This window comes from Primulina eburnea, chromosome 2 (genome assembly GCF_022965805.1).
Source record: "Primulina eburnea isolate SZY01 chromosome 2, ASM2296580v1, whole genome shotgun sequence".
Taxonomy (NCBI): domain Eukaryota; kingdom Viridiplantae; phylum Streptophyta; class Magnoliopsida; order Lamiales; family Gesneriaceae; genus Primulina; species Primulina eburnea.
The window spans coordinates 35,405,146-35,430,629 of record NC_133102.1 but is presented as its reverse complement, the minus strand read 5'-3'; the positions used below and the strand labels follow the sequence as shown (position 1 = coordinate 35,430,629).

Here is a 25,484-nt window from a genome sequence, read left to right as displayed (position 1 = left end):
CTCACCAGAAGATAATACTACTGAATAGGCTATATCTAGCCCAATGGTCTTGAACTTGAGAAAATTAGCAAAGGTCTCCGAAATGAATGAATGAGTAGCCCCTGAATCTATCAAATCTTTTGTAGGTGACCCGGCTATAAAAATTCTCCCTGTCATGAACATGGTCTCCGGGTTCGTCTCCGCTGCATGGAGAGCAAAGACTCTGCCTTGGGTAGGCAGACTCCCCTGCCGGCATTGCTGCACCAAGTGGTCTGGACTACCACACTTGTAACACTTCCCTGAAACATAAATAAACGCTCCAGCATGGCGGCGTGTGCACCTAGGACAGACTGGATGCTCAAAAGCCCTCGGGTTTGCGCGTCCCCGCTGCCGCTGGTGTCCTCTGTTTCTGGGTGGGCCGTGGAAAGGCCTCTTACTCTGGGGCTGCTGCTGAGGAGGAGGTCTGTGTGGCACTAGGACTGGTCGCTTGCCCTGGCGGTATCTCTCAATGTCAATCAGATCCTGCTCTGCAACTAGAGCTCTGGAGACAGCGACGTCATAGGTAGTATGGCCAGCCACCCTAACATCACTGCGCAAGATCGGCTGTAGACCATCCAGAAACTCTCTCAACTTGGCTCCAGCATCATTGGCAATTAGGGGCACAAAATGGCAATCCCTCTCAAACTTACGGATGAACTCCGTAACAGTCATATCTCCCTGCCTCAGGGTCATGAACTCCCTGGTCAACCTGGCACGCACCTCGTCAGTAAAATATTTAGAGTAGAATACCTCTGTAAAGCGCGTCCAGCTCAGAGTAGCCACATTCAAGGCTACGGATGCTCCTTCCCACCATAAGCGAGCGTCGCCTCCCAACATATAGGTCGCACAACGAACTCTGTCCTTATCTCCAAGCCCCATGAACTCGAAGATAACCTCGAGGGACTTAATCCATCCCTCGGCAATCGTAGGATCTGTCGTCCCTGAGAGCTCCTTCGGTCTCATCTTCATGAACCGCTCATAGGTAGCCTCAGGCCCCTTCGGCCTGGCTACCTTAGCATTGTTCTCTGCAAACAGTGCGAAGAACTGCGTCATCCCAGCTAGCATCTGAGCGTTCATGTCCAGTGGAGGTGGAGGTGGAGATGGTAAATCTCTCTCCTGCCTCTGATTATCACCGTCCTCCTGGCGAGGCTCATCATCTCTCGTGCGCTCAAGAATGTGTCTAGGAGGCATACTGTTCCATACATAACCCATACGTAACCAATATGAATAATTTCTATTATTTCTTTCAATTTAAATAAATACTGCATAATACATAATCTTGACATAAAATATTTCATGAAAACATGCTGTTAAAATATTTCATGCTTTAAAAGAAATGCGTAAACGTAAAACTTACAGACCAAAGACGTGACTACGTGAGATTCTCGATGTCAGTAGTAGTACAACCCTTCACAAGAACATAGGCTCTAATACCAACTGTAGAGGCCTGAAATTCATATTTGAAAATTTGAGGAACAATTTAAAATTTTCTCTTTAAATAACTAAAATGCCTAATTCATAAAATATACTGATAAAAAGATTTAATGTTTAAAGTAGCAGCGGGAGTAAATAATGTTTTAAAAATAACAACTTAAAATAATTCAACAAAATAAAAACTGAGTTTGGAATAAAAATAGTAAGTGCTGAAAATGAGGTCATCGGGTTCTTATTACTGCCGACCCAAGCTAGCTCACTGGACCCCGCCCTCGGTCCCGACCTCATCAGTACCTACAACAATCAAGTCTAGTGAGTCTAAAGACTCAGCATGCATATATCGTGAATAACAAGTAAAATATATCATAAAGTTTCATGCCATGTAAAGATATCATATCGTAAAGCGTACGTGAACATCGTGTCATGAATAATTATAAATACGTGCATAACTGAAAATCGTATGTAAAATGTTTGCTCATTAGAGCCCTGTCATAATATAACATATCATAATTTTTCTGTTGAGATTATGTTCTACGCAAGTGGCCCATAACATGAACTGAATAGTCTGATCAGACTAAACCACAGTATACTGGACGGTAGAGATCATCACAGCCCTTGGACTGGCTATCTGTACCCATACATGAACATGAACCGGTCAGTAGCCACCGGATGAAGTAATAATCCCATAAGCTGCAATCCCATGAGCGTGAAGTGGCCACAAGTCATATCGCATAAATCTCAAAATAAACTTTTATAATTTATGCACGTAATATAATTATTCTCCTGTTTTCTTTTACCAATTAAGTTGGATCGTTCCTAGGCTCGCTGCATCCTAATTCTAACATGAGAACATGCAAATAAAACTAAATTGACCAAAACATCGTAACCGAACTAAAAACGAGACGATTACGCCCAACAAACTTAGTATCTAACCATGACTCTGTACCAACCCGAACCAACGTCAAACCATCATTTAATAATGATTAAAATACACCTAAAATGATAGAAAATAAAGACCAAGGGCTGTAATACACGAAAATTGTGCATGGAGGCCAAAATAATGAAACGCTATTTCGAGAGTAACTTTGGCACATTGCACCGTAAATTCTCGTACGACCTCTAAACTTAACCAAATCACAAATGGACAGAAACATGACCTTACTAACTAAATAAGGTACTGTACAGTCCAAGTCCATAGGATAAAAGCCAAACAAGAACTCGAAACACACCTCTGAACCAAAGCCAACCTACTGTCCAAAAAAATACAGCAGCAATTCTTGTGCTTTCGTCGCTTCGTTTTCGAGACTATCGGCCATTGGGGTTTGAACCACCGACGAGAACCTCTTACAAACATTCTAAGGAGTGACTTAGACCATGGCTAAGGGCTAAAAGCCAGCCACAACCCAAGCAAAACCATAGGACAACCCGAAACTCCCACCCGAGGAACCATGCTGTGCGCGTGGGGAGTATTGCTGAACTTGCTGTCTTATCTCATTCCAGTGGCCATGTGATTGACCATGTCATGATCTAGACATCATGAGGTATTCTGTGAACCATGTCTAAGGGCTAGAAGCCAAACAAGATCCACCACAAACCAAGAAGCCGAAGCTTCACACAAACAAACAAAAATTCAGAAAAACTGAAACTAAAGGGGCTTGCGTTGTTGCTGTCCAACCGACTTGGGACATGGCTCAATCCACTTAGGCCGACTTGAACACGACCTATGCTTTCTAGGGGAGGGTCCTAGCCATGGCTACTGGCCCTAGTCCAGCCATGGCTCGAACACCATCCTACGCAAGCCAATGACAGCAAATGAAACACGAATATGACACTTGTTTCTTGCTTACCGAGTTGGACAACTAACTTACGGTTTTGTGGCGTGAACCCTGATCAAAATCGACCCTAACACCCTAGGGCATGACCATAAGCAGCCTTGGGAGCCTAGGAATCGAGCCAACTTGTAAATCAACAAAAACAACCAAGCCGTGAGGGCTTAGGTAGAAGCCGAAAATCTGCACTATGTTATTTTGAAAATGCTAACATGATTTTGGTTTTTGCTTGAAGTTTCATGTACATATGATGTTTTAAAATAATAATATGACTTGATTGAAGAGAAAATAATGATAGAAACATGCCTTGGATTTGCTTGAAATGAAAACAAATCGATTACGACGACACGGCGCGGAGGAGACGGAGTTGCTTTGCTTCTTGTTTTTCTCTCTTGTTTTCTTGCTAGCTATTCTCGATTTTCTCTCTAAAAATGCTCTCAAATTTTCGGTGGAGTGGTGAGGGAAATGTCTATGAAATGAATGGGAAGGTTGCAAAATAGACGGGAGGTTAAATGGCAAGATCAAATCTTTTCTATCCTAGAGTTTGTGAGATAAGGAATGGTTATGATATCATAGGATTTTGAGGGATAATTGAGGGGATGATGGCCGAAATTTAGTCTAGGTACAAGGTAGAAAATTGCTTAATTGTTTAATTATTGGTGATTAAAAGGTGGGGGAATTATCTACCAAGAAAAGATTGAGGAAAGAATCAAAGATGAAGAGTTGCCAAATATTTATCAAATCTTCTATGAGGTAGCCAAATTTTGCTTATCAAAATGGGGTGGAATATTGCTTAAATATTGTATTTTAAATCTTTAAAATTTTATCTATCCATTAAGTATTTTAGTGAATTAAATAATTAATTAGTTTAGAATAGTAATTATCTTGCATGCATGGCCAATTCCTTAAAGTAAATTACTAACATATTAAGTTATAATTTATTAAATAAAATAAGCCTAGATTAGCTTATCTCAATTGGTCACATATTTTAATTTAGGTTTTTAATTAAATTATTGGACATAAAAGAACTTATTTACTACTAACTTCAATTAATTAATTAAATCCCTAACCATTCTTTTACATTAAAATAATTTTTTTTTATCATAAATTAGGTCTAGGAATATTTTATCATTATTAAAATTTATCTCATTACTCCAACTCCAGTCCGGCCTCGCTTATTTAACTGAAAACATAAAACTATACTCATGCGATTTAAAATAAATAATCAAGACTAAATAAATTTAAATGCCTTAAAAAATAAAGAAATAATTTTTTTATTTAAATACTAGAAATTATGTATGGCTTATACGTAGTCTGATTTAACGGGTTCAACAGCTTTTCATATATTGAACTTCTATAGAGCATGGAATAGTAAAAATCCCAAGGTCCTTGAGCTTTTGTGGAAGTTTCATCTGAATAGTTTCACTGAATTCCTCAGTTAAGGCCACATCCTCGAACTCAACTAGCTTCATCTTCTTAGACAGAATTTCCTTAACATTTTCTCCAAGCTTCAGCGAAGGGGACGTGGATATGAATTTTCTCGAAAATTTCCAATAACATAGAAAACTGAGCATCCAATCCCTTCTTTTGGGAGCGATAGGGAAATGGCATGTGAGCTTTAAGAATATCAGGCGCATCAAATGATGTATTAGATTTTGTTGTCAGCTCATTTTTTGATTGATCTTCTAGCACCTTTACTACCTCTCCTTTCTTCTCATCACACAACTCCTCTGTGGCTTGACAAAATTCATCAACATTCCTAATCATTATATCATTACAATGATCCTAAGGATTTACCTCAATGTTGTTGGGAAATGTTCCTCGATGCCAGGTTATGGCACTTGCAAGTTGACCAATTTCCTTTTCGAGGGATTTCATAGTGGCACACTTATTGGTCATATTCATCTCTAGATTTTGTAGTCTATTCTCGGTCTTTTCCATCCTACTTGAAGATTCGGAAACAAAAAGGTTAACTAAATATTCCAAATATGGTTTTCCTTCATCCTTTTGAATTTTGAAACTCGAAGGATGATTCAGCACATTTTTATAATTGGCATACAAGAAATTTTCATAAAGCTAGGGTTATAAACATTGGGTACCATGCTACCTTGATAGCCTCCATACCCTATGTTGTTGACATATTGGGCCTCCTCCATCTTAGGCATTTCTTCGATAGAAACCGTAGCTGCTTCAGAATTTGGTTTAGTTTCCTTGTTCATCAACTCCATAAACGTCAGATTGCTTCTCAACTAAGGATCTTTTTGAGGGCCACTGAAAACTTTTTACAATAATTTTCTTGAACATGTCATATGCCTGATCTGATGTATTAGCAAATATAGTTTCTTTGGCAGCATCATCAACTTAAATCCTTGTGGGTGTCTTCATCTCATTGTAAAAAAATTCAATCTTCACCCACTCTTCATCGTTTTGATTTGGACATCTTCTGAGTAGGTCCTTGAATCATTCCCAAGCTTCATATAACAGCTCGAATTCATGCTGCCTAAAGGTGTTTATCTCGATATTCAGTTGGGAAGACTAAGCAGGTAGAAAATACTTTACTAAAAAAATCTAGGACATGTCTATTTAATTTGTGATTCTCCCAAGGGGCAGTTATTGCATCCAGCTTCACGCTTGGTCCATGAGAGAAAATTGGAACATGAGCAATCTGACAGTGACTTCTAAAACACCGTTAATATTCACCTTGTCTGCAATTTCTAAGAATGTCCCCAAATGAAGATGAGGATTTGTAGTGGCTGCACCCCCAAACTGGTTATGGTGCACCATGCTTATCGAGTCCATATTTAGCTCGAAATTGTATGCTTTAATTTGAAAGGTCCGGGAAATTTAAATTTGCGTAACATGAATGCATGTAATATAGGGTTTTTTTTATTTTTATGCAATCCATGCATGATTATTGCATGGGTAGGGTTATGTCATGATTATTTGTAAAGTTTCATGCATTAGGGTTTTTAAGTTCCATTTCGCGCTCGATCAACGAACGGAGACGGGAAAAAAGTAAGAAAAATATTTTTATGGAATGATTAATTTTAATTAGTTAATATGAAGTGTTTTAAGGGAGTTTTTTTGTAAATGGTTCCTTGGTGGGTATTTCTACTCGCCGGGTCATATTTTTAACTGGTACGCGAATTTTATCAACTCGGAGGACTTTTTGAGAGTTCGAACAATATTTTCAAAAACGTACCTAAACGAAATATTTTTCGGGGGTGTTTTTGGTATTGTTGGGTTGGTTTTATTTCTTAATGGGCTCAAGACCCTTTGTAAACCTTTTAAAATATAATTAACGACCCATTAATGGTTTGTAGTCTACTTAAATACACCCTAAACCAAACCTAAACCTAATTTGATTAAATTGTCTGCCCCTCACCCTCTTTCACCAGCCCTCCCACGTGAAAAACCAGCAGCAACTTGCTGCAATTCGGCCCCCTCCATTTTTCTTTCAAACAAGCTTTCTCCCTCTCCTCTGGTGCTTATCCGACGTGCGTTTCTTCGAGTTTTTGAGTATATATATATATCAAGGCACACCATTTATCTTTATTTTTGTATCATTCACGCTATATAATTGTTGTTATGTGTGACGTATACGAAGGCTACATATCCTTGCATGATTGTTACGTTTGTGCTTTGAAAGGTACATAAAAACGATTTCTTCTTGTGCATAACTCACGATTTCATGAATTTCTTGCAAGGTGCTGCCTTGTTTTCAAGGATAAAGGGCTGTGCATGAGGGTAAAGGGATGACATAAGGCTGGAGTCGAGGGTAGGCATGTCAAGCTAAGAGCCGAGGGGTGTTGTGTTGAGGGGTTGGCTCGTTTTGATTGTGGATCGGGTAAGGGGTGGAGCCGGTGGTGCAAGGGCTGAACCAAGCCATGGAACAGACCCCGGTGGGTCTGGGACATGGCCCAGGGAGGTTCGACCACCTCTGGAACCAACAATGCAGCCGGCCGATCGCGTGAAGTGATATTTGGCTCGGGTGGTGCGGCTTCGGGAAATAGCGAGAGTGTGCATTGTGCAGCATGCATGGGGATGTGAACTTAGCTTAGTTCGGTCCAGTAGGGTCCTAAGGTGGGCTAAGAAGGGCTGGTCTGAGTTGGTAGGGCTTATGGTCGATAAATTGTGAGGTTGGTCCATTGGGGTCGAAGACGTAGGGTGCAGAAAAATTCTAGCAGCTGTTGGCCTTGTTATCATGTGTCATAGTGGACTGGAACGTGTGGTTTTAGGGCTGGTATGGTGTGGTAAAATTTTGGGAAATTTTGGTTAAGTTTCGGGTCAATTCGGGTTAAAACCGGGACTCCATTCCAAGTTTTAAAACGAACCGATTAAGTTTCGTAATGGGCTCGAGTTTACGTCTAAGAATTACTTTAAATATGTTTTGAGGTGTTTTGAGGAGTATGGCAAGCTCCAGATCGAAATTTTGAGGTCCAGAGATAAAATCGTCATTTTGGGTTTCCAGGGGAAAAATGGTCATTTTGCACGCGAGTCGAGTTTTTAGTCATGACAGCGCCCTGAGCAAAAATTTATCATGTTTTTAGTGTTATGTATCACATATATGATTTTTATGAAATTATGAAAATGTGTTGCATGATTAATTTTAAAAAACAAATTACGTATGATGATACCCAGGGATTTCTCGGGCCATGGAGCAGTCCATGGGGCCGTGTCGGAGGAAGTTCCAGATGTAAAGTAGCAAATGGACTAGCCCGAGGGTCACAGCTACTCGGATGAGGAAGTACCTAGGATTGTGGAATGTGCAATCATCATAGGCCGGGCATTGACACTCGGGACATGGTACGACGTGTGCCGAGGCTCTATAAAATTCCCGAGGTTAACTACCCTGGCCACCCGATAGAATGAGGATTAATGCGCCGATCTATCGAGCATGCACAGCCGATATCTTGAGAGTAAAATTAAGGGATAAATCGTGGGAATGTGACATTTATCAAACAAGGTAATAGCATACATAATGCTCAACGTGAAACGAGGTACATTGATCCTCTACTATACATATCAGTCTTTTATTGCATTTTTTTATTCAGATATTAACCTCACACGAATACTCACATTATGCCATTTACTCTCCATCTTCACAGCCATCACTTGGCTACATTGGTTTTCCTGCTTCAGTAACCTACTGACTTAAGCATCGGAGTGGTCACGCGGAAACCTCTCCTGCCGCCCATTCACGTGGTTACTTTTGTTCGCAAGATCTCTCGAATGGTAAGGAGTTATGTCACGAAAGTTCAAGCCAAGCATCCAACTCATATTTCTTCAATATTTTGATAGCAAACCCGGCCGAGTTCCCGACCCGACTCGTCAGTTTCGCACGGGTTGCATCCGGGTGAAACTGACTAGTTGGGTTGGGAACTCGGCCGGGTTTGCTATCAACGTATATGCATGATTTTATTAAGCGATGAATATGATGTCATGTTTTGAAGAATGTGGTTTGGTTGTGACTAATACGATGACACGAGGACATGTAAGACCAGGGCTCAGTGGACGGGTAATGTTGTTGCTGATTTCCTCACCGCCGGGTACCACGGTTCCACGTAGATGGATCCATCGACTGACATGATGATACGAAAGTCACAACTAATGAACAAAATTCAATTAAAATAAATGAACACGTATATGATGTTATTTGAGATATGTTTTGACACGTATGCTTTATTATGTTTATGCTTTAAAGATTATGAACCGTATTTTTATAATTGTACTTTTCATTGTTGCATGTTATGTATATGTACTTGTTATTAACGATTCAGGTGTGTAAAGTCTTTAGACTCACTAGGTGTTAATGATGCAGGTGAGCATATCGATGAGGAGGCTGGAGGTGCCGAATTCTGAGTAGGTAGGGCTGCATGTGCACACAGGACCCGAGGACCATATTTTTTCCGCACATCACGTTTTTATGAGTTTTGAGTAGACATGATCAGTTTATATGTTCGTTATGATATGTTGATGTCTTTTTAGGATTTTTTCACTTGTTTTATTTTTACGCAAATTATTGATGGTCGTATTGGCAAATTTTTAAACCGCGGTATTTTATTGGGCGATTGTTTATGATTATTTTTTTAAAAGACATATTTTCAGCAGTCCTGCATGCATGCGTTTAAATGGGATTTTCGTGTATTAGCTTTCAAAAAAAAATTTGTAGTATTTTAAATTAGCAGACATTACATGCTTAATGGTTCCATGAGCTATGCTAGAGTAGTTTGAATGGATTACTTCTTGAAGTGATCTCTGATAGGCATCACAGGGAATGGATTATTGTTATTCTCTCTGTTCTCCGCCATTTTTTTTACTTGTTCTCTTCTTGTTTTTCTTAATCTCCTGTTAGTTCTTTCGAGCTTTGGATCAAATATTAGCAAGTCAAGGATTTGAGATCTTCGCTTGAACTGGAAAAAAAAAAAGAGAGAAACAACAATTCAAAAGAAGTATTCAAAAACACAACAATAATTCTAAATTAAAATTATTACTCATTGATAACAATATTAATATAAATCAAATAAATCACTCTCTGAAAGCGACGTCAAAAGCTTATTGTGAATTTGTTTATCGCATATGTATGGTGTCAAGTTTTGGTATGAGAATAAGTATGGATATCGTTCTCATAGAGCATGCATGTTTAAAAACATATTAAATACCATAATATAAATATTCAAACTTTATATATATGGAAAATTCAAGAACAATTTTGATTATTAACTAATGCACAAAAATAAATCCGAGTGCACATAAACAATAAAAACCAGTAAAATGAAGAATCTAGATATGTGATTTCATTTGGTATCTACGATAATTCATTATTATTGACGTCTATATTCATAAATTCAAATCGTTTACTATCCAAAAATTATTCTCTTTCTCAAGTAATAAATAAAATTTAATCATCTAAAATCAATTTGAATATTGACGTCTATATTCATAAATTCAAATCGTTTACGGAAGGATTAGCGACGCTTTTATAAAAACCGTCGCTCATTTCGCGACGGTTTTTATTTTCCGTTGCTATATAGCGACGGTTTTTATATAAACCGTCGCCTTTTAAATTATAGCCACGGTTTTATAATACCGTCACTATAATAGCCACGGTTTTATAAAAACCGTCGCTATAATAGCCACGGTTTATAAAACCCGTCGCTATATAGCCACGGTTTCTAAAAAACGGTCGCTATTATTGCGACTGTTCCACACACCCGTCGCTATTTTGTTCAACGGGTAAAACAAAAGCGACCGTCTTGTATCAAATCGTCGCTAATATAGCGACAAATTTTCAAAAACCGTCGCTCAATTAAACAGACGACGGTGTTATTAAAACCCGTCGCTATATAGCGACCGTGTAAAAACCGTCGCTTAATTTAATAAGCGACTGTTTTGCCACAGTCGTCGCTATATAGCGACGTTAAAGAAAAACCCTCGCTATAATAGCGACGGGACCACAAAACCCGTCGCCGATCTAGATCAGCAAAGGTTATGCAAAATTCGTCGCCAATCTGGATCGGCGACAGTATTTCTAAACCCGTCGCTATATAGCCACGGTTTTAATGTAACCGTTGCTATATAGCGACGGTTTTTTCCAAAACCGTCGCTATAATTCTATATATACGAAGGTTCGCGAAACTTTTCTTAACGATTGTTCACGGTAGTAGCGAAAATTTATCTATTTATTCAAAGTTTCGATTTTTTTGTTTTGTACTAACATTTTCTCGTATTTATTTTGTAGATTTCTTCGTCAGTGCGATCTTCCGTTACGTAAAACTACATGTCTTCGCTCAAATTAGGTATTAAAGTTTTTGTTTAACAGAAAATTTTTTAGTAGTTTTTTTACAGAAATTTTTCGGTACGATATTTCGTTCCCAAACTATTCAGTAGTTTTTGTATACGAATTTTATCGATAAACACCGTCGCTAATTAAGCGGCGGTTTTTTTAAAAAACCGCCAATTAATATAGCGACGGATTTTTTAGGACCGTCGCTTAATATAGCGACGGTTTATTAAGAAACCGATGCTTAAAGTAGCGACGGTGTTTATATAAACACCGTCGCTATATTCGCGACGGTTCTCAGAACCGTCGCGAATATAGCGACGGTGTTCTTCATAAAAATCGTCGCTATATAACGACGGGAGTTTTAAACCGTGACTTTTTTTTGGCGACGCAGCATGAGGTCACGGGTTGACTGACCGTCGTTATAACCGTCGCCTTAGGGATTAGCGACGGTTTTGACCATCGCTAATCCCGTTTTTTTTTTTGTAAGGCCTATTAAGAATCCATTATCAAATAATATAAACAACTCAATAAATTTTTTGATGTCTTCAATGGAGTTATAGACCTCCCGAACTCTATAAACACCAACGTTGTATATTTTTACGATTCTATTCAAAATCCCCTATTTCAAGTGATAGATTTCAAATAAATACGACAATTCACTTAGTTATCAGTTAATTGAACGCAATAAACCAAGAAAACACAAATAAGTAAAGAACCAAATAGAATATAAAAATCAAAGATTTAAAAATATATTTTTGACCAATCTACATCGCATTCTAGACTATTAAATTATTCGTGATAAAATTACGAAAACAATAAATCACGTTTTCAACATCGACTAAGAAAATAATCAACAAAGAAAAAAAAGAAAGATTGAAGTTGAATCAGCGTCATCATCCCCGGAATAATATTTCTTCGCCATGTGTACAGTTGTGGCTTGTCTCCACATTCAAAATACTTGGGTTATATATTTTTATAATCTTCAAAACTCAAAGAGTCCATCTTCTGCACGCCGCGTCACACGGCCACGCTGTTTGAACTCGCAAATGTGCTTGTTCTTCTATCCTCGAAGCGTAAAAGTTCTTGCCTATTTGCATGTGTAGGTGCGACTCGTCAGCACGGGCACACGATGGGATAGCACGAATGTGCGTGTGCATCTGATTGTGTGTTATCTTTCTGTGCGGGTGTGCTTGTCATTTTGTCCTGCCACTTTTGTTCACTTCTTCCAGTCCTCGCTTTTATTTCATTTCAAGCCTTTGTAGCGACATAATGCGTGTATTATCTATTTTCCTGCAAATGACATAAACAACTACCAAAAGTGCATAAAATTGTTCTGAAATATTAATATAAATATAAAATAAGACGATAATATAATTGGGGATACTGCATTTATCAAGTACTATATAACATTCATTACTAATGTAAATCTTTTGAGGGGTAAAGATGAAGCACTCGAGGCTTTCATGACCTACGGAACCGAAGTTGAAAATCAACTTGGTAAGTGAATAAAATGTATTCCCAGCAACAGAAGAGAATATGGAACACTGTTTGATGAGTTTTGTTCATTTTTAATCATTATATATCAAGTTTTGTTCATCTTTAATCATTATATATCAAACTACTACACCATACTCACCTCAATCTAATGGGATTGAAGAAAAAAAAAACTAAACTTTAAAAGAAATGATGAATGTCATGCTGATAAGTTCGGGCTTACCCCAAAATATGTGGGGGGAAGCAATATTATTGGCTAATCATAATTTGAAATAGATACCCCACAAGAAAATGATAAAACACCATATAATTTATGGAAATGAAAATAAACATTCCTACGAATACCTCAAAATATTAGAGTTCTTGGCCATGATTGAAATACTAAAACCAAACAAGTTAGAATTGGATCAAAGATGTTTGACTAAAAATTTATTGGATATCCTCATAACACTAGTGCATAAGATATATAGTGCACAAATCTGAAAATTTTGAAATGAGTATAGGCATAACGATTGAGTCAATGCTTCAACAATACATCTTTAAAAACAGTGAAAATGATAATTAAATGCAATAAATAAATAGAAAAGAACTTGTTTATGGAAGTTCAGAGATTAATAACTCCTACGTCATCCTTTCTTCCCCTCGGAAAGGATCCACTAGAAGACTGTTGGAATATTTTATATTCACAATCTTGATTTTGATGATAACAAAACTTGTTATTTTGTTTCTAATAATTTGCCTAAGTGCGCAGGAAGTTGAAACTGATCAGTAATCGAACTGATCAGTTAGTGAGCCAAAATTGAAGCTATCAAGACGCAAAATGAAAACGCCAACTGATCGCCCAAACTGAATCAACTCAACTGATATATCAAAGACCATTCCAACTGATTTTCCAGCTAATAGGCAGTTCAGTAGAAGACCTTCAGAATCCCGACCAACTGATGAAGAGTTCAGCTGACCAGTTCAATTGAAGCAACGAAATCAGTTCAGCTGACAAGCGAACTAATTTCACAGAACCAGTTCAAGATCAGTTCAACTGACTAGTCAGAACATCAGTTAGGAATCAATCAGTTTGCAGAACACGACAAGCTTATTCAATGGAATCCAATTGTGTGCACTGAAGAAAAGTTATTGTACAATCAAATGTACAATAATGGACGTTGCAGCAAAGCTTAAAGACAAAATGTACCAGCATAGATTTTCGAAAAGTCGAGACACGAATCTCAAGGAACACATTCAAGCTACAATGGATACAATTATTGAGTCTGACTGTACGATCAGTTTCCCGTCTATAAATAGAAGATCAGTGAAGACCAATATAGAACAAGAGTGTGTGAAGATACAAAGAAAAAGGACACGCATATTGCATATCAGCCCAAAATAAGCAATCAGCCCAGAGGGAACACTTCATCGTGTTATCACCTTAGACTAGAAGCACAATTCTATCAGTGTGTGAGAACACTTTCGTGTTGTACTCAGATATCAATTATCACACACACACACCACCACTCAAAATATAGTCTTGCACAACGACAATAAACTTGTGTATGTATTCTTTGACACACAAACGTTAAATAAGTATTGGCTGGAAGATAATGCCTTCAGCCTAGACTAGGAGTTCAGTTTGTCAGTGGGTAAGTCCTAAGCTGCGTGGGTTTGTACAAATTTTTGTATAGATCAAAATCTTCTAATGGATCCTACTCGAGGTGGTAGAAGGGGTGATGTATAAGTAGTTGATGTCTCCGAACATCCATAAATATATCTTGTGTATTTATTTCTGTTTATCTGCTTGTTTTTGTTCTTAACTGATTTGATCCATCCAGTTGATATCAGTTCAGTTCTGCCCATAATTGAACTGATATAAACCAGAATTGATCTCCGGTAATTTTCAGTTATTCAGCTACACGAGATATAAAATATATCAGTATTTCTTAACGAATGATTATTTCGAGTGTTTTCCGCTTGGTTAGATACGAAACTTGATCTAATTAATTGATGTTTACATTCTTAGAATACGAGCTATTACAGTTCTTGGAGAATATTGTGTTTGAAGCACCTCAAGGTACCCAGCACACAATCCTTGAATGACTTTGATTTATATAACTCTTTGTACAAACTCACTCAGCTTAGGACTTACACTACTGCCTAACTGAACTCCTAGCAATCTAAATTGTAGGCAGAGCCTCACAATCACCATATTGTTTAATGTCTTATATGCAAAGACTACAAACACATTGTTTTAAATATTTGTGTAAAGATTCACTCAAATAACTTCGAAGTTCAACTCTCTTGTATATGTGTAAGTGATTGTGTGCGAGGAATTTATCATTTACAGTGTACATCTCAAATGTATCATCACATAAGGACTTGTGCTCTCAAATAGCAGATATCTTCATGCTAGCTGCCCATGCTTTGAATCCATTTCAAAAGTTCTTGTTTGATCTTTTACTTGTTGTATTTATAGGCTTCAACAATGATATATACGTTAGATACAAGAATATGATCATTTGGAAAGTTCTTTACTGTTTCTGAAATTGCAATGGCCAAATGCAAATTCGCCTTGTTGGACATTTTCCCGAGCTTAAACTGGTCAATTGGTTCAGTTTCAGTTGGTCCGGTTCAATCATTCTGGTCTGCTCAACTGGTCAGCTAGTTCGGTTCAATTCAGTTGGTCAGCCCAACTGGTTCAGTTTCAGCTAGAGTATTGATTTCAGTTTGTGCAGAAACAGTAGCTTTATCATCATTTATTGGCATCTTCAGATTCAATTCATACTTTACATTCTGAATATGATTTGTAGATTATCGTCTTCTCTTTCCAACGCATACTAAATCGTTCTATTCCAATAAACGAGCTGAGAGATATGACCGAAATACCGGAACTGCTCATACCCAATTGATTGTTGTTTTCGTACAATCAGTTCGGTAATTCAGCGATCAGTTAGGCCTTGATAACATCCATTTTGCCCAACTGATGTTAAATACAACTTGTTCAAAATTAAATTTTCTGATCTTTCAAGTTGGCGGATTGTCATTTGAATCATCCAGCTGAGAAATATCATCAAAATACCGAAGCTTGCCAGAAATTCAGTTTCAGTTTGCTTCTTGTGTTTGCAACTTCACACATAAGTAAATATGTTAGAAATACAATAACAAGTTTTGTTAACATCAAAATCAAGATTGAGAACATGAAATGTTTCCACAAAGACTGTTTGAAAGAAGATGAACCTAGACGAAGTGAAACGGCAAGAACTTTGAAGTCTTTTGGTCTAAATTTCCACACATATATGTGAAAAGACCTTATCAGTTGATTTATTTAGCTCTGAAGCGCCCTACTAGAAAGAGGCCACCAATACTGAAATGGACTTCATTATGAAAAACAATATTTGAGAACTAGTGCATCTTTCATCAGATACTAAACCATTGGATGCAAATGGATCCTGAAAAAAATTATAAATTTACTGTAGAAAAATACAAATCTAGATTGGTGGCTAAAGGCTATAGACAGAATAAAGGCCTTGATTTCATTGATACATATTCATCGGTCTCAAAAATAACTTCAGTTAGTGTATTCATTGCAATTGCTATACTGCATAACCTTGAGATACACCAAATGAATATTAAAACAAAATTCTTGAATGATGAACTTGAAGAAGATATTTATATGGAATAACCAAGAGGTTATATTGTTCAGGGTAAAGAAAGAATAGTATGTTGAATAATTATGTCCTTACATCGACTTAAACAAGTGCCTAAAGGATAAATTTGACTAAGTGATGTTGTAAAATGATTTTAAGATTAATGAGTGCGACAAATGTGTTTATATTAAAGGCGTGCGATAATCTTATGTAATATTATTTCAATATGTAGATGGCATGCTTATAATTCGGAGTAATCAAGACACTATTAGTGCAACAAAGAAAATGTGTACAAAAAAACTTTGATACAAAATATATGGGCATTATTGATATTATATAAGGATTAAAATCTCTAGAACTTCATAAACAATATTCTTATCTCGATCTCATTATGTTGAGAATCTGTTTAGGAATTTTAATACTTTTGACTCCACTCTAGTAAATACGCCTATGGACTTGAGCGTTCCCTTGAGTAAAAGTCGTGGAGAGCCAGTGTCCCAACTTGAATACTCCATAATTATTTAAATCCTTATGTATATCATTAATTGTACTCGATTGGACCGGACATCAGTTGTGCGATAAATAAGTTGATATGATTCACTAGCAATCCTAGTGATTTTTACTAGAAGGCTCTGACTATGGTGCTTAGATATTTAAGTCATACGTTAGAATATGAGTAGCATTATACAAGATATCTTGCGGTGCTAGGGGATATAATGATGAAAATTGGATCTCAAAAACCAAACACTCCAAATCCACTAGTGACTATGTTTTTAATATTGGTGGTGGATCAGTATCTTGTAGGTCATCCAAAAAACCTACATCGCTAGAACCAAAATTGAATCTGAATTTATAGAATTAGATAAAGCTGCAAAAGAAGCAGATGGATTCGCAATGTTTTAGAGGATATTCCATGTTAGACCAATCCAGTGCCTGCAATAATGATACATTGTGATAGTCAATTGGTAATTGCAAGGGGACAAAATAATATGTATAATGGTAAGTCACGACACATTCTTTGAAGACACAGTATCGTGCGACAATTGATCCCAAGTGGAGTTATTATTATTGATTATGTCAAATCAAATTATAACTTGACAGATCCACTTATGAAAGCCTTGAACATAGATCAAGTATATAGCTTGTCAAGGAAAAATGATTATAAAACATATAAAATAAAATTTTCATAGTGAAAACCCAATCTTGTTGATTGTTGATCCCAAAATCTTAGTTCAATGAGAAAACTAAATCATGAAGACTTGCGTTGGTACTTGAGAGTTACTCTCTACTAAAAGTAGGGAGGATAAATTTGTACTTTTAATGCTTTCTTTTCTTATAAAATACGAAGTATGGTTGGATACTCTTAAAAAAGAGACCACCTATGTAATTGTGAGGACAGACCACCTCAAAAACACTTGTGAAGCCAAAAAGTGTTCTATGGCCAAAAGCGGACACAAACGGAAAAACCAATAAGAAAAGGTAGAGAAGTTATTGTGTAGATACTGTTTTCTGGTTTTACACAAACCTCCAAGAAGTTCAAGTATAAAGTTCACTTTGTAGCTTAGTAAATCCCATAGTATTCTGGTAAGGAAGGTCCAAAGCCAAAAATCACCTATCCTAATACGATAATTTTCCGTGTAAGCTCTCTTTTTGACATCACGTGCATTCATGCATTAATTTCATTCATGTGGAGGCTTTTTGGAATGTTTTAAGACTCAATGAATAGAAATTAAGCAAAAGAAAATTAACAAAAACTCATTAGATTATTGTACTCACCAAGGGAGGTGCTGAGGCACACCATATGCAGTTTGAAACAATCTAGATCGTAAGGGAGGCGTTTAGGATCCTCCCATAGGCACCTAAGCTCCCCTTTTGTGCCTTGGATTTCTCCAGGGTCGTGAGGGAGATGCCTAGGAGTCTTGTGGTTGACAACAAGTGCGAGTTTTTCATGATACATTGCATCCAAATATTGTCCGTTGATGATTCTCATCTGAATTTTGAATGAAAGGACGCCTCATTGTTAGAACAACATGTCCTTAAAGATTGATATCTACAAATACATGATCAAGGATCAATATTAAGGACTTTTGCATCAGAATTTCCAAAAAACTTCATGCACTCATATTTGTCATTCTACTCCTTTCTATTGTAAGAGAGTATATAATACTTCTGGGTTATTGTTCTTGCAATTTACCGTTTTGTTATTTCGGAGTAGTTGTATCTTAGGAAAGAACTGCCCTAAAACTGAAGCACCAGAGTAGGGTAAATTCTTCTTAAAATGTAAGTGTTGAACACTTGCCTCAACTCACTTTTGTTTCATTTACCATATTCAATTTTTCAAGGTATCACAAAAAACAATGACTTAATCCGTGAAAATTGACACCAAGGCAACGCAACACATTGCTGCGATAAAGAAAAATGAGTAGAACAAAGAAAGCAACACATGGTACACTAGATAATACACTATGCTGCGAGTGCAGGAAATGACCATTTCTCACATCTTTATATGTAAATTTTTGTGCACTTCTTTCGAGTCCTCACAAGCAATTCATACCTACATAACAAATTGGATACTTCAAGAAAATTTTCGAGAATACAAGATCATGATGGGTACGTAGGAATAAAAAGACAATATGTACATCTTTCTGAAACGCAGAGGTGGATCCAGGTCCTTGTCGAGTATGAAGTAGGCTAAGAGAACAACGTGAGCCCAGCCCAGATCTACAATTTACACATACATATATATGTTTACGTTTTTTAATATATTTTCGAAAATTTCCATTCATATACTCAATTAAAATTACCCAATTTTAAACTGAGTTGAAGTTATTAGGAGATAATTTTGAAAATAAAAATAATTTAATGAACCACTGAATCTTGTTAAATTTGGTAATATTTATAAATATAATTATCTTGATGGAATATAATATTGATGACAAATAAATTATTTTATCAACTTTAATAAAATGATATAGTTCTTATCGTGGTTACGTTAGGAAAAGAAATATTAAAATCTTCATTATGTTAATAGTTTTGCGAAAGGGTGTCTTTGTAACAAAAAAATATAGAAAATAAATAGAGGTGAAGTAAAGCGCAAGTAGCATATGCGAGGAGTGATATCCAAGTAACATTAGCACCTGAAAACTAAAGTCGCACTGATCAGGCCACCTTTCACCAGAGTAACGTAACTTGCATGGCCAAAAATGAAGAACACATTTGCCTGTGCAGAGACAAACTCAGCTTTTTTGGAAAAGATCACAAGGGATCATTCAAATTTTGATAAATATACAACAATACTAACATCTTATTCGACGAGTCTGAGATTTGTCTAATACAGTTTACTCGACTTACATGATTTGTAGAGACGGATTTATTAATATTTTGTATTTGAGGGGCCGCTTACAAAGACACGGTGTTATAGAAGGAGAAAAAAGGTTGAGAGATGAGGTATTTTAATCTGAATGTCACAAATGTATAAAACATCGTCCATCATTAAGATACATGATTTTTTCAATTGTTTGGGTGACGATTTTGATATATATTCAGTTTCTAATATAGTAAAAATAAAAAAAAAAATTGGTGTGCGGTTTTGCCCCTTTTTGCATCCTACTGCATTAGTCAAGAGGTTTACTTGGTACACACCGAAAAGTAGCGGATATGGTTTCATTTTTATTATAAAACAAAAAACAAAAAAAAAAACAAAAAAGCGTTGCCCCTGGATTATACTTAGATTAAGTTCAAATTGTATATTAAATTATCTATAAAATCATGCCAGTTATAAGAAATCCTCCGTAGTGTACGTAGCTTCAGGTAAAGCATCATTCTCAAAATATGATTTTACAGACCAAAATATTGAATAATCTAATTAATGCTTAAATTATACTGCAGATATCATTAATAATTGTACGCCTCAATTAATATATAATTAATTAATCCATATTCTCTAACATAGTCCAGGACCAACTAAAAGAAAATTGCATATGAACTTTTTTTCTAGATCATTTGAATCCTGAAGCTACATTATGTATGAGTCGTCGAGATTAAACTGAAATCGAAACGTGTTGGACTTATTACATGGGAAATTCTTTTGGAATTTATTTCTGTTTCTCCAGGAACAGGTCAGATGTGGTAACATCGTCTTTTGTAACGATCAAGGTTGGTAAGCCCAATTCGTTTTTTTTTTTTTTTTGAAATTGGAAGCAGATGCTAATTCATGCTCGATCTCTTCGCATGAATCAAAACAGAATTTTTTTTCCAAGGAACTGAGTTCTAATTAAATTGTCGTACCAAAACAATTATTGTTGTAGTTTTGTATTTAATTTACTATAATTAATTGGTTCTAATCTTCACCTAAATCTTCGGCCGCAGCACAATTGATTGCCGGCTACATATATGTATGTACTCTAATTTAATTATTCCATAATTAAACGATATTGTTTTAATTATTTAATTATGTAATTAAAAGTTAAATTCGTTTATTAATTATTTGTAGCAATTATTGAGGGCCATATGACATGTGGGGGGGACTTTAATTCAGTCTTTATCACGTGGGGTACATTTCACACCACACAAGATATGTCCCTCTAGTTTACTGATTTTGCCATTATTATCAGATTTTCTTGTGATGTTTTACCTTACTCTTCCTCCACCTTTTACCCAACAAATATGCATATATGCTCAATGATAATCGATAGTTCGATTTTCTCTATCGATATTTTTTTGAGGGAGCCTCCAACACAAGATTTTTTTACGCATATTACTTGACTAATATAGTTTGCAAGCTATTACGTTAGCCCAAAAATTTACAAATTGCACACCTAATGATATCTGTTGGGAAAAACCCATAAACCGCAGAATGCGTAACGTTAAATCATTAAGAATTTGACTGAAAACTTAAGCGGAAGTGTACCTGAAGCCATAATCTTGAATTGTTTACAACGTGTCTTGATCTTACAGATCTACGCGCTCTTTTCTTGAGAGAATCTTTAGTTTCTCTTCAGAACTATTTTCTTAATGGGGAGAGAATAGTGAAAGTGACAACGCGAGATCTGGGGACGATGACCCATATTTATAGATAATATTTATCAATATCTTCTGATATTTCTGTTTTAGCTCATCATAAAACAGAAATTACACTTATGTCTCTACACATTAAAGGCCCACAGCCCATTAGATACATTAAAGCCCAATAACCCGAAATATTAATTGATCACTTTATTTTGGGTTTAATTTAATAGACAACCCACAACACATAACTATTATTCACATATAAGCCCATATAGATGAATTGATTCAACAATCTCCCACTTGGGCTATATGTGCGACTTTATAATTATGTTTGTGAAAATAACCTTATGAGCTCAAAATTTTTGTCATTCCGAAATTTATCTATAACCAATCCGGTCCATCAATCACATCAACATAGGATCAAAGCAGTATTCGCTACACTCAAGGTAACTAGACCCATCAATGGTCACATATGCCAACACAACTGAATGACATGGATCATGAAGTAGATGTGTAGCATGGAAATTTCATGCAATGTGATCGTAACATGCCTATTTCCAACTGGTCCTCCCTTTAACCTTATTGAGATCAAACTTTAAATCATAATCAGAGTGTGACTTAACTTGAAATTTATTTCTGCAGAAAATAAATTTACATAACTGTAACTGAAAATGTCTACAACTGAAAATCATTTAAATAACAAACTCCCACTAAAATTGAATTTCATCAATTGACATAACACCCATACTAGCAGTGTGCTCATGAAACTATTTGGGTGGTAGTGCCTTAGTAAGCGGATCCGCAACCATGGAGTTTGTACCGATATGCTCAATAGACAACTTTGCACTCTGAATTCTTTCTTTAACAACCAGAAACTTGATGTCAATATGTTTTGACTTCGTCGAGCTCCAGTTGTTATTGGAATACATAACTGTTGATTTATTGTCACAATGTAATCTTAGTGGCTTTTCAATGCCATCAACAATGCGCAGTCCCGTGACAAAATTTTGCAGCCATATTCCATGATTGGATGCCTTATAACACGTTACAAACTCAGCTGCCATGGTGGAAGAAGCTATAAGTGACTGTTTAGCACTCTTCCACGAAATGAAACCTCCAGCAAGGAGATAGATGTAGTCCGACGTAGATTTCATACTATCTTGGCATCTTGCAAAATCGGAGTCAGTATACCCAATGATCTCAAGCTGATCCAACCTCCGATATATGAGCATGTAATCTTTTGTTCTCTGTAGATACCGTAAAACCCTTTTGACTGCTTTCCAATGTTCCACTCTTGGATTACTTAAATATCGTCCCAACATTCCTGTCACGTACGCAATATCTGGACGTGTACAAACCTGAGCATACATCAGCCTCCCCACTGCAGATGCATAGGGAACCTTCGGCATTTCTTTTTCCTCAAAATCATTCTTTGGGCATTGTTTGAGAATAAATTTGTCTCCCTTAGCCACAGGGGCATCTGTTGGTTTACAATCTTGCATCCCGTATCACTTGAGAACCTTCTCGATATAGCCTTTCTGAGATAATCCAAGAATACCCCGAGAACGATCCCGATGTATCTGAATACCCATACAAAAGATGCATCAAAAAGATCTTTCATCTCAAAATTATTAGCTAGAAATCTCTTGGTTTCATGCAACCACTCTATATCGTTGCTAGCGAGTAGAATGTCATCAACACATAAAACCAGAAAAATATGCTTACTCCCACGGAACTTATGGTACACACCATCATCGACCAAATTCATTTCAAAACCAAACGAGATGATCACTTGATGAAATTTGAAATACCATTGTCGAGATGCCTGCTTGAGCCCATAGATGGATTTCTTTAATTTGCAAACCATATTATTTGTGTCTTTGGAAACAAAATTTTCTGGTTGCACCATATAAACCGTTTAATCAATGTCACCATTTAGAAACGCAGCATTTACATCCATCTGATGAAGCTCAAGATCGAAATGCGCAACCAAAGACATTATAATCCTTAAAGAGTCTTTCGAAGAAACCGGAGAGAAAGTCTCTTTATAATCAATGCCCTCTTTCTGTGTAAAGTCTTTAGCGACAAGACGAGCCTTATATCTTTCCTCATTGTCTTTCGAATCCCTCTTGGTTTTAAATATCCATTTACAACCAATGGGCTTCGTACCTTTAGGCAATGGGACAAGATCCCATGGCATCATTCCACTTTTGAGAGTTAAAACTTTCCATAGCTTGACGGAATTTAATAGGATCATCCTCCATCAATCCAATGTCTGCCTCATGTTCTTGAAGAAATACAATGTAATCATCTGGCACTACATTTATCCACTCTCTAGTGGATCTCCTTAATGGCATAGGTTCTGGAGGTGCTTGAGTTTGTTCATCTGGAATGGGAGGATCTCTAATATTGTCTTCCTGTATTGTGTCTTGATCAAAGTGAGGAATATGATCCTGATCAATGTCCAAGACACATGTGGGAATATTTAAATATTCCTCTTCAAAGACAATATCCCCTTACTTTATCTTCCCCCGCAAACTCAACATCCTCAAAGAACCGGGCATTTCCTGACTCAAAAATCGACTTACTTGTGGGATCATAAAACTTGTACCCCCTAGATCTTTCAGAGTATCCAATAAAATAACAACTAATTGTCCTTGAGTCTAGTTTCTTTTCATTAGGCTTGTAAGGCCTTGCCTCAGCTAGACATCCCCAAATGTGCAGATGCTTAAGACTGGGCTTTTTACCCATCCAAAGTTCATAAGGGGTTTTGGTCGCTGCCTTAGTTGGAACCCTATTAAGGATATATGATGCGGTCTTTAGTGCTTCTCCCCAGAGTGATTCTGGTAAGGTAGAATGACTGATCATACTCCTCACCATATCCTTAAGTGTTTTGTTTCGTCTTTCAGCAACACCATTCATAGTGGGCGAACCCGGCATAGTGTACTGTGGGACGATACCGCATTCCTCTAGGAATCTAACAAAAGGTCCTGGACGTTGTTCACTTGAACCGTCATATCTACCATAGTATTCACTACCACGGTCAGATCTAACCCTTTTAATCTTTAAGCCAAGTAGATTTTCAACTTCAGCTTTATATTTTTTGAACACATCCAATGACTGTGCATTTTCATGAATGAGATAGATGAAGCCATATCTTGAAAAATCGTCTGTGAACGTTATAAAATACTGTTGACCATTCCAAGAAGCCGGAGGGAATGGTCCACAAATATCAGTATGTATAAGTTCTAATATGCCTGAACACCTGTTGGCTTCAAATCTCCTTTTGTTGGTTGTTTTCCCTTTATACAATTAACGCAATTATTAAAATTTGTGTAATCTAAAGGTTCGAGAATTTCATGTGACACGAGTCTTCTTATTCTCTTTTCAGAGATATTACCCAATCTTTTGTGCCGTAACGCAGCTGAATTCTCACAGGTTAATTTTCTTTTAGTGCTTCTACTTGTTTGTAGGGATTCATTAAATGAAGCAATAACATCCAAAGAATAAAGATTATCATAACCTGATAAAGAACCAGAACCAACAAATTTTGAATCGAGAAACAAACTGAATATTTCATTTCCAAAAGAACAGAATAACCAAATTTGTCCAATGCAGAAATGAAAATCAAATGCCGTCTAAAAGACGGCACAACAAATGTTTCATAAAGATCCAAATATATTCTAGTCTTTAACAATAATCTAAATTTTCCTATTGCTTCAACTTCAACTTTGTTGCCGTCACCAACATAGATGAATTTTTCAGCATCACTTGGTTTTCGGCAATCCAGGCAACCCTGCATAGACACACTGATGTGAGTTGTTGCACCAGAATCTATCCACCACGTGTGTCTAGGCACTGAAGTTAAATTAACCTCAGAACAAACCATATTCAGAAGCATACCTTTTTTAGCACGCCAAGCGTGATAATTACTGCACTGCTTCTTCATATGCCCATCACTGCCACATAAAAAACAACCAGAACTTTGAGAATCACTAGGATTCTTTTGTTGTTTCTTCGGAGGCTGTGTATCCGCATCTTCCTTTTCCTTTCTTTTCTTTTCTTTAACCTTCGAGGTAGAGGCATAATGAGCACTTTCTGTCTTGTCTTGCTTCAACCTTTCCTCTTCCTGGACACAGTGCGAGATGAGCTCATTCAGAGACCAAGTCTCTTTCTGACAGTTATAGCTCACTTTGAACTGGTTAAACTGAGGAGGAAGAGATATCAAAACCAGATGCACTAGCAAGTCCTCAAATAGGTCAAGCTTCAGTGCTTTTAACC

The 25,484-nt window shown here is 36.7% G+C and overlaps 1 protein-coding gene across 1 annotated transcript; it reads right to left on the bottom strand.

The window, feature by feature from the left end:
* Nucleotides 1-21,970: 21,970 nt before the first annotated feature.
* LOC140824254 (secreted RxLR effector protein 161-like) lies at nt 21,971-22,705 on the bottom strand. The gene has a single exon (XM_073185850.1). It carries the CDS (start codon nt 22,703-22,705, stop codon nt 21,971-21,973), a length of 735 nt encoding a protein of 244 aa, XP_073041951.1.
* Between the last annotated feature and the right edge of the window lie 2,779 nt (nt 22,706-25,484).

Excerpts from the sequence above, each read along its gene's own strand:
- LOC140824254 (XM_073185850.1), bottom strand. The coding sequence starts at position 22,705 with ATGCAAGATTGTAAACCAACAGATGCCCCTGTGGCTAAGGGAGACAAA.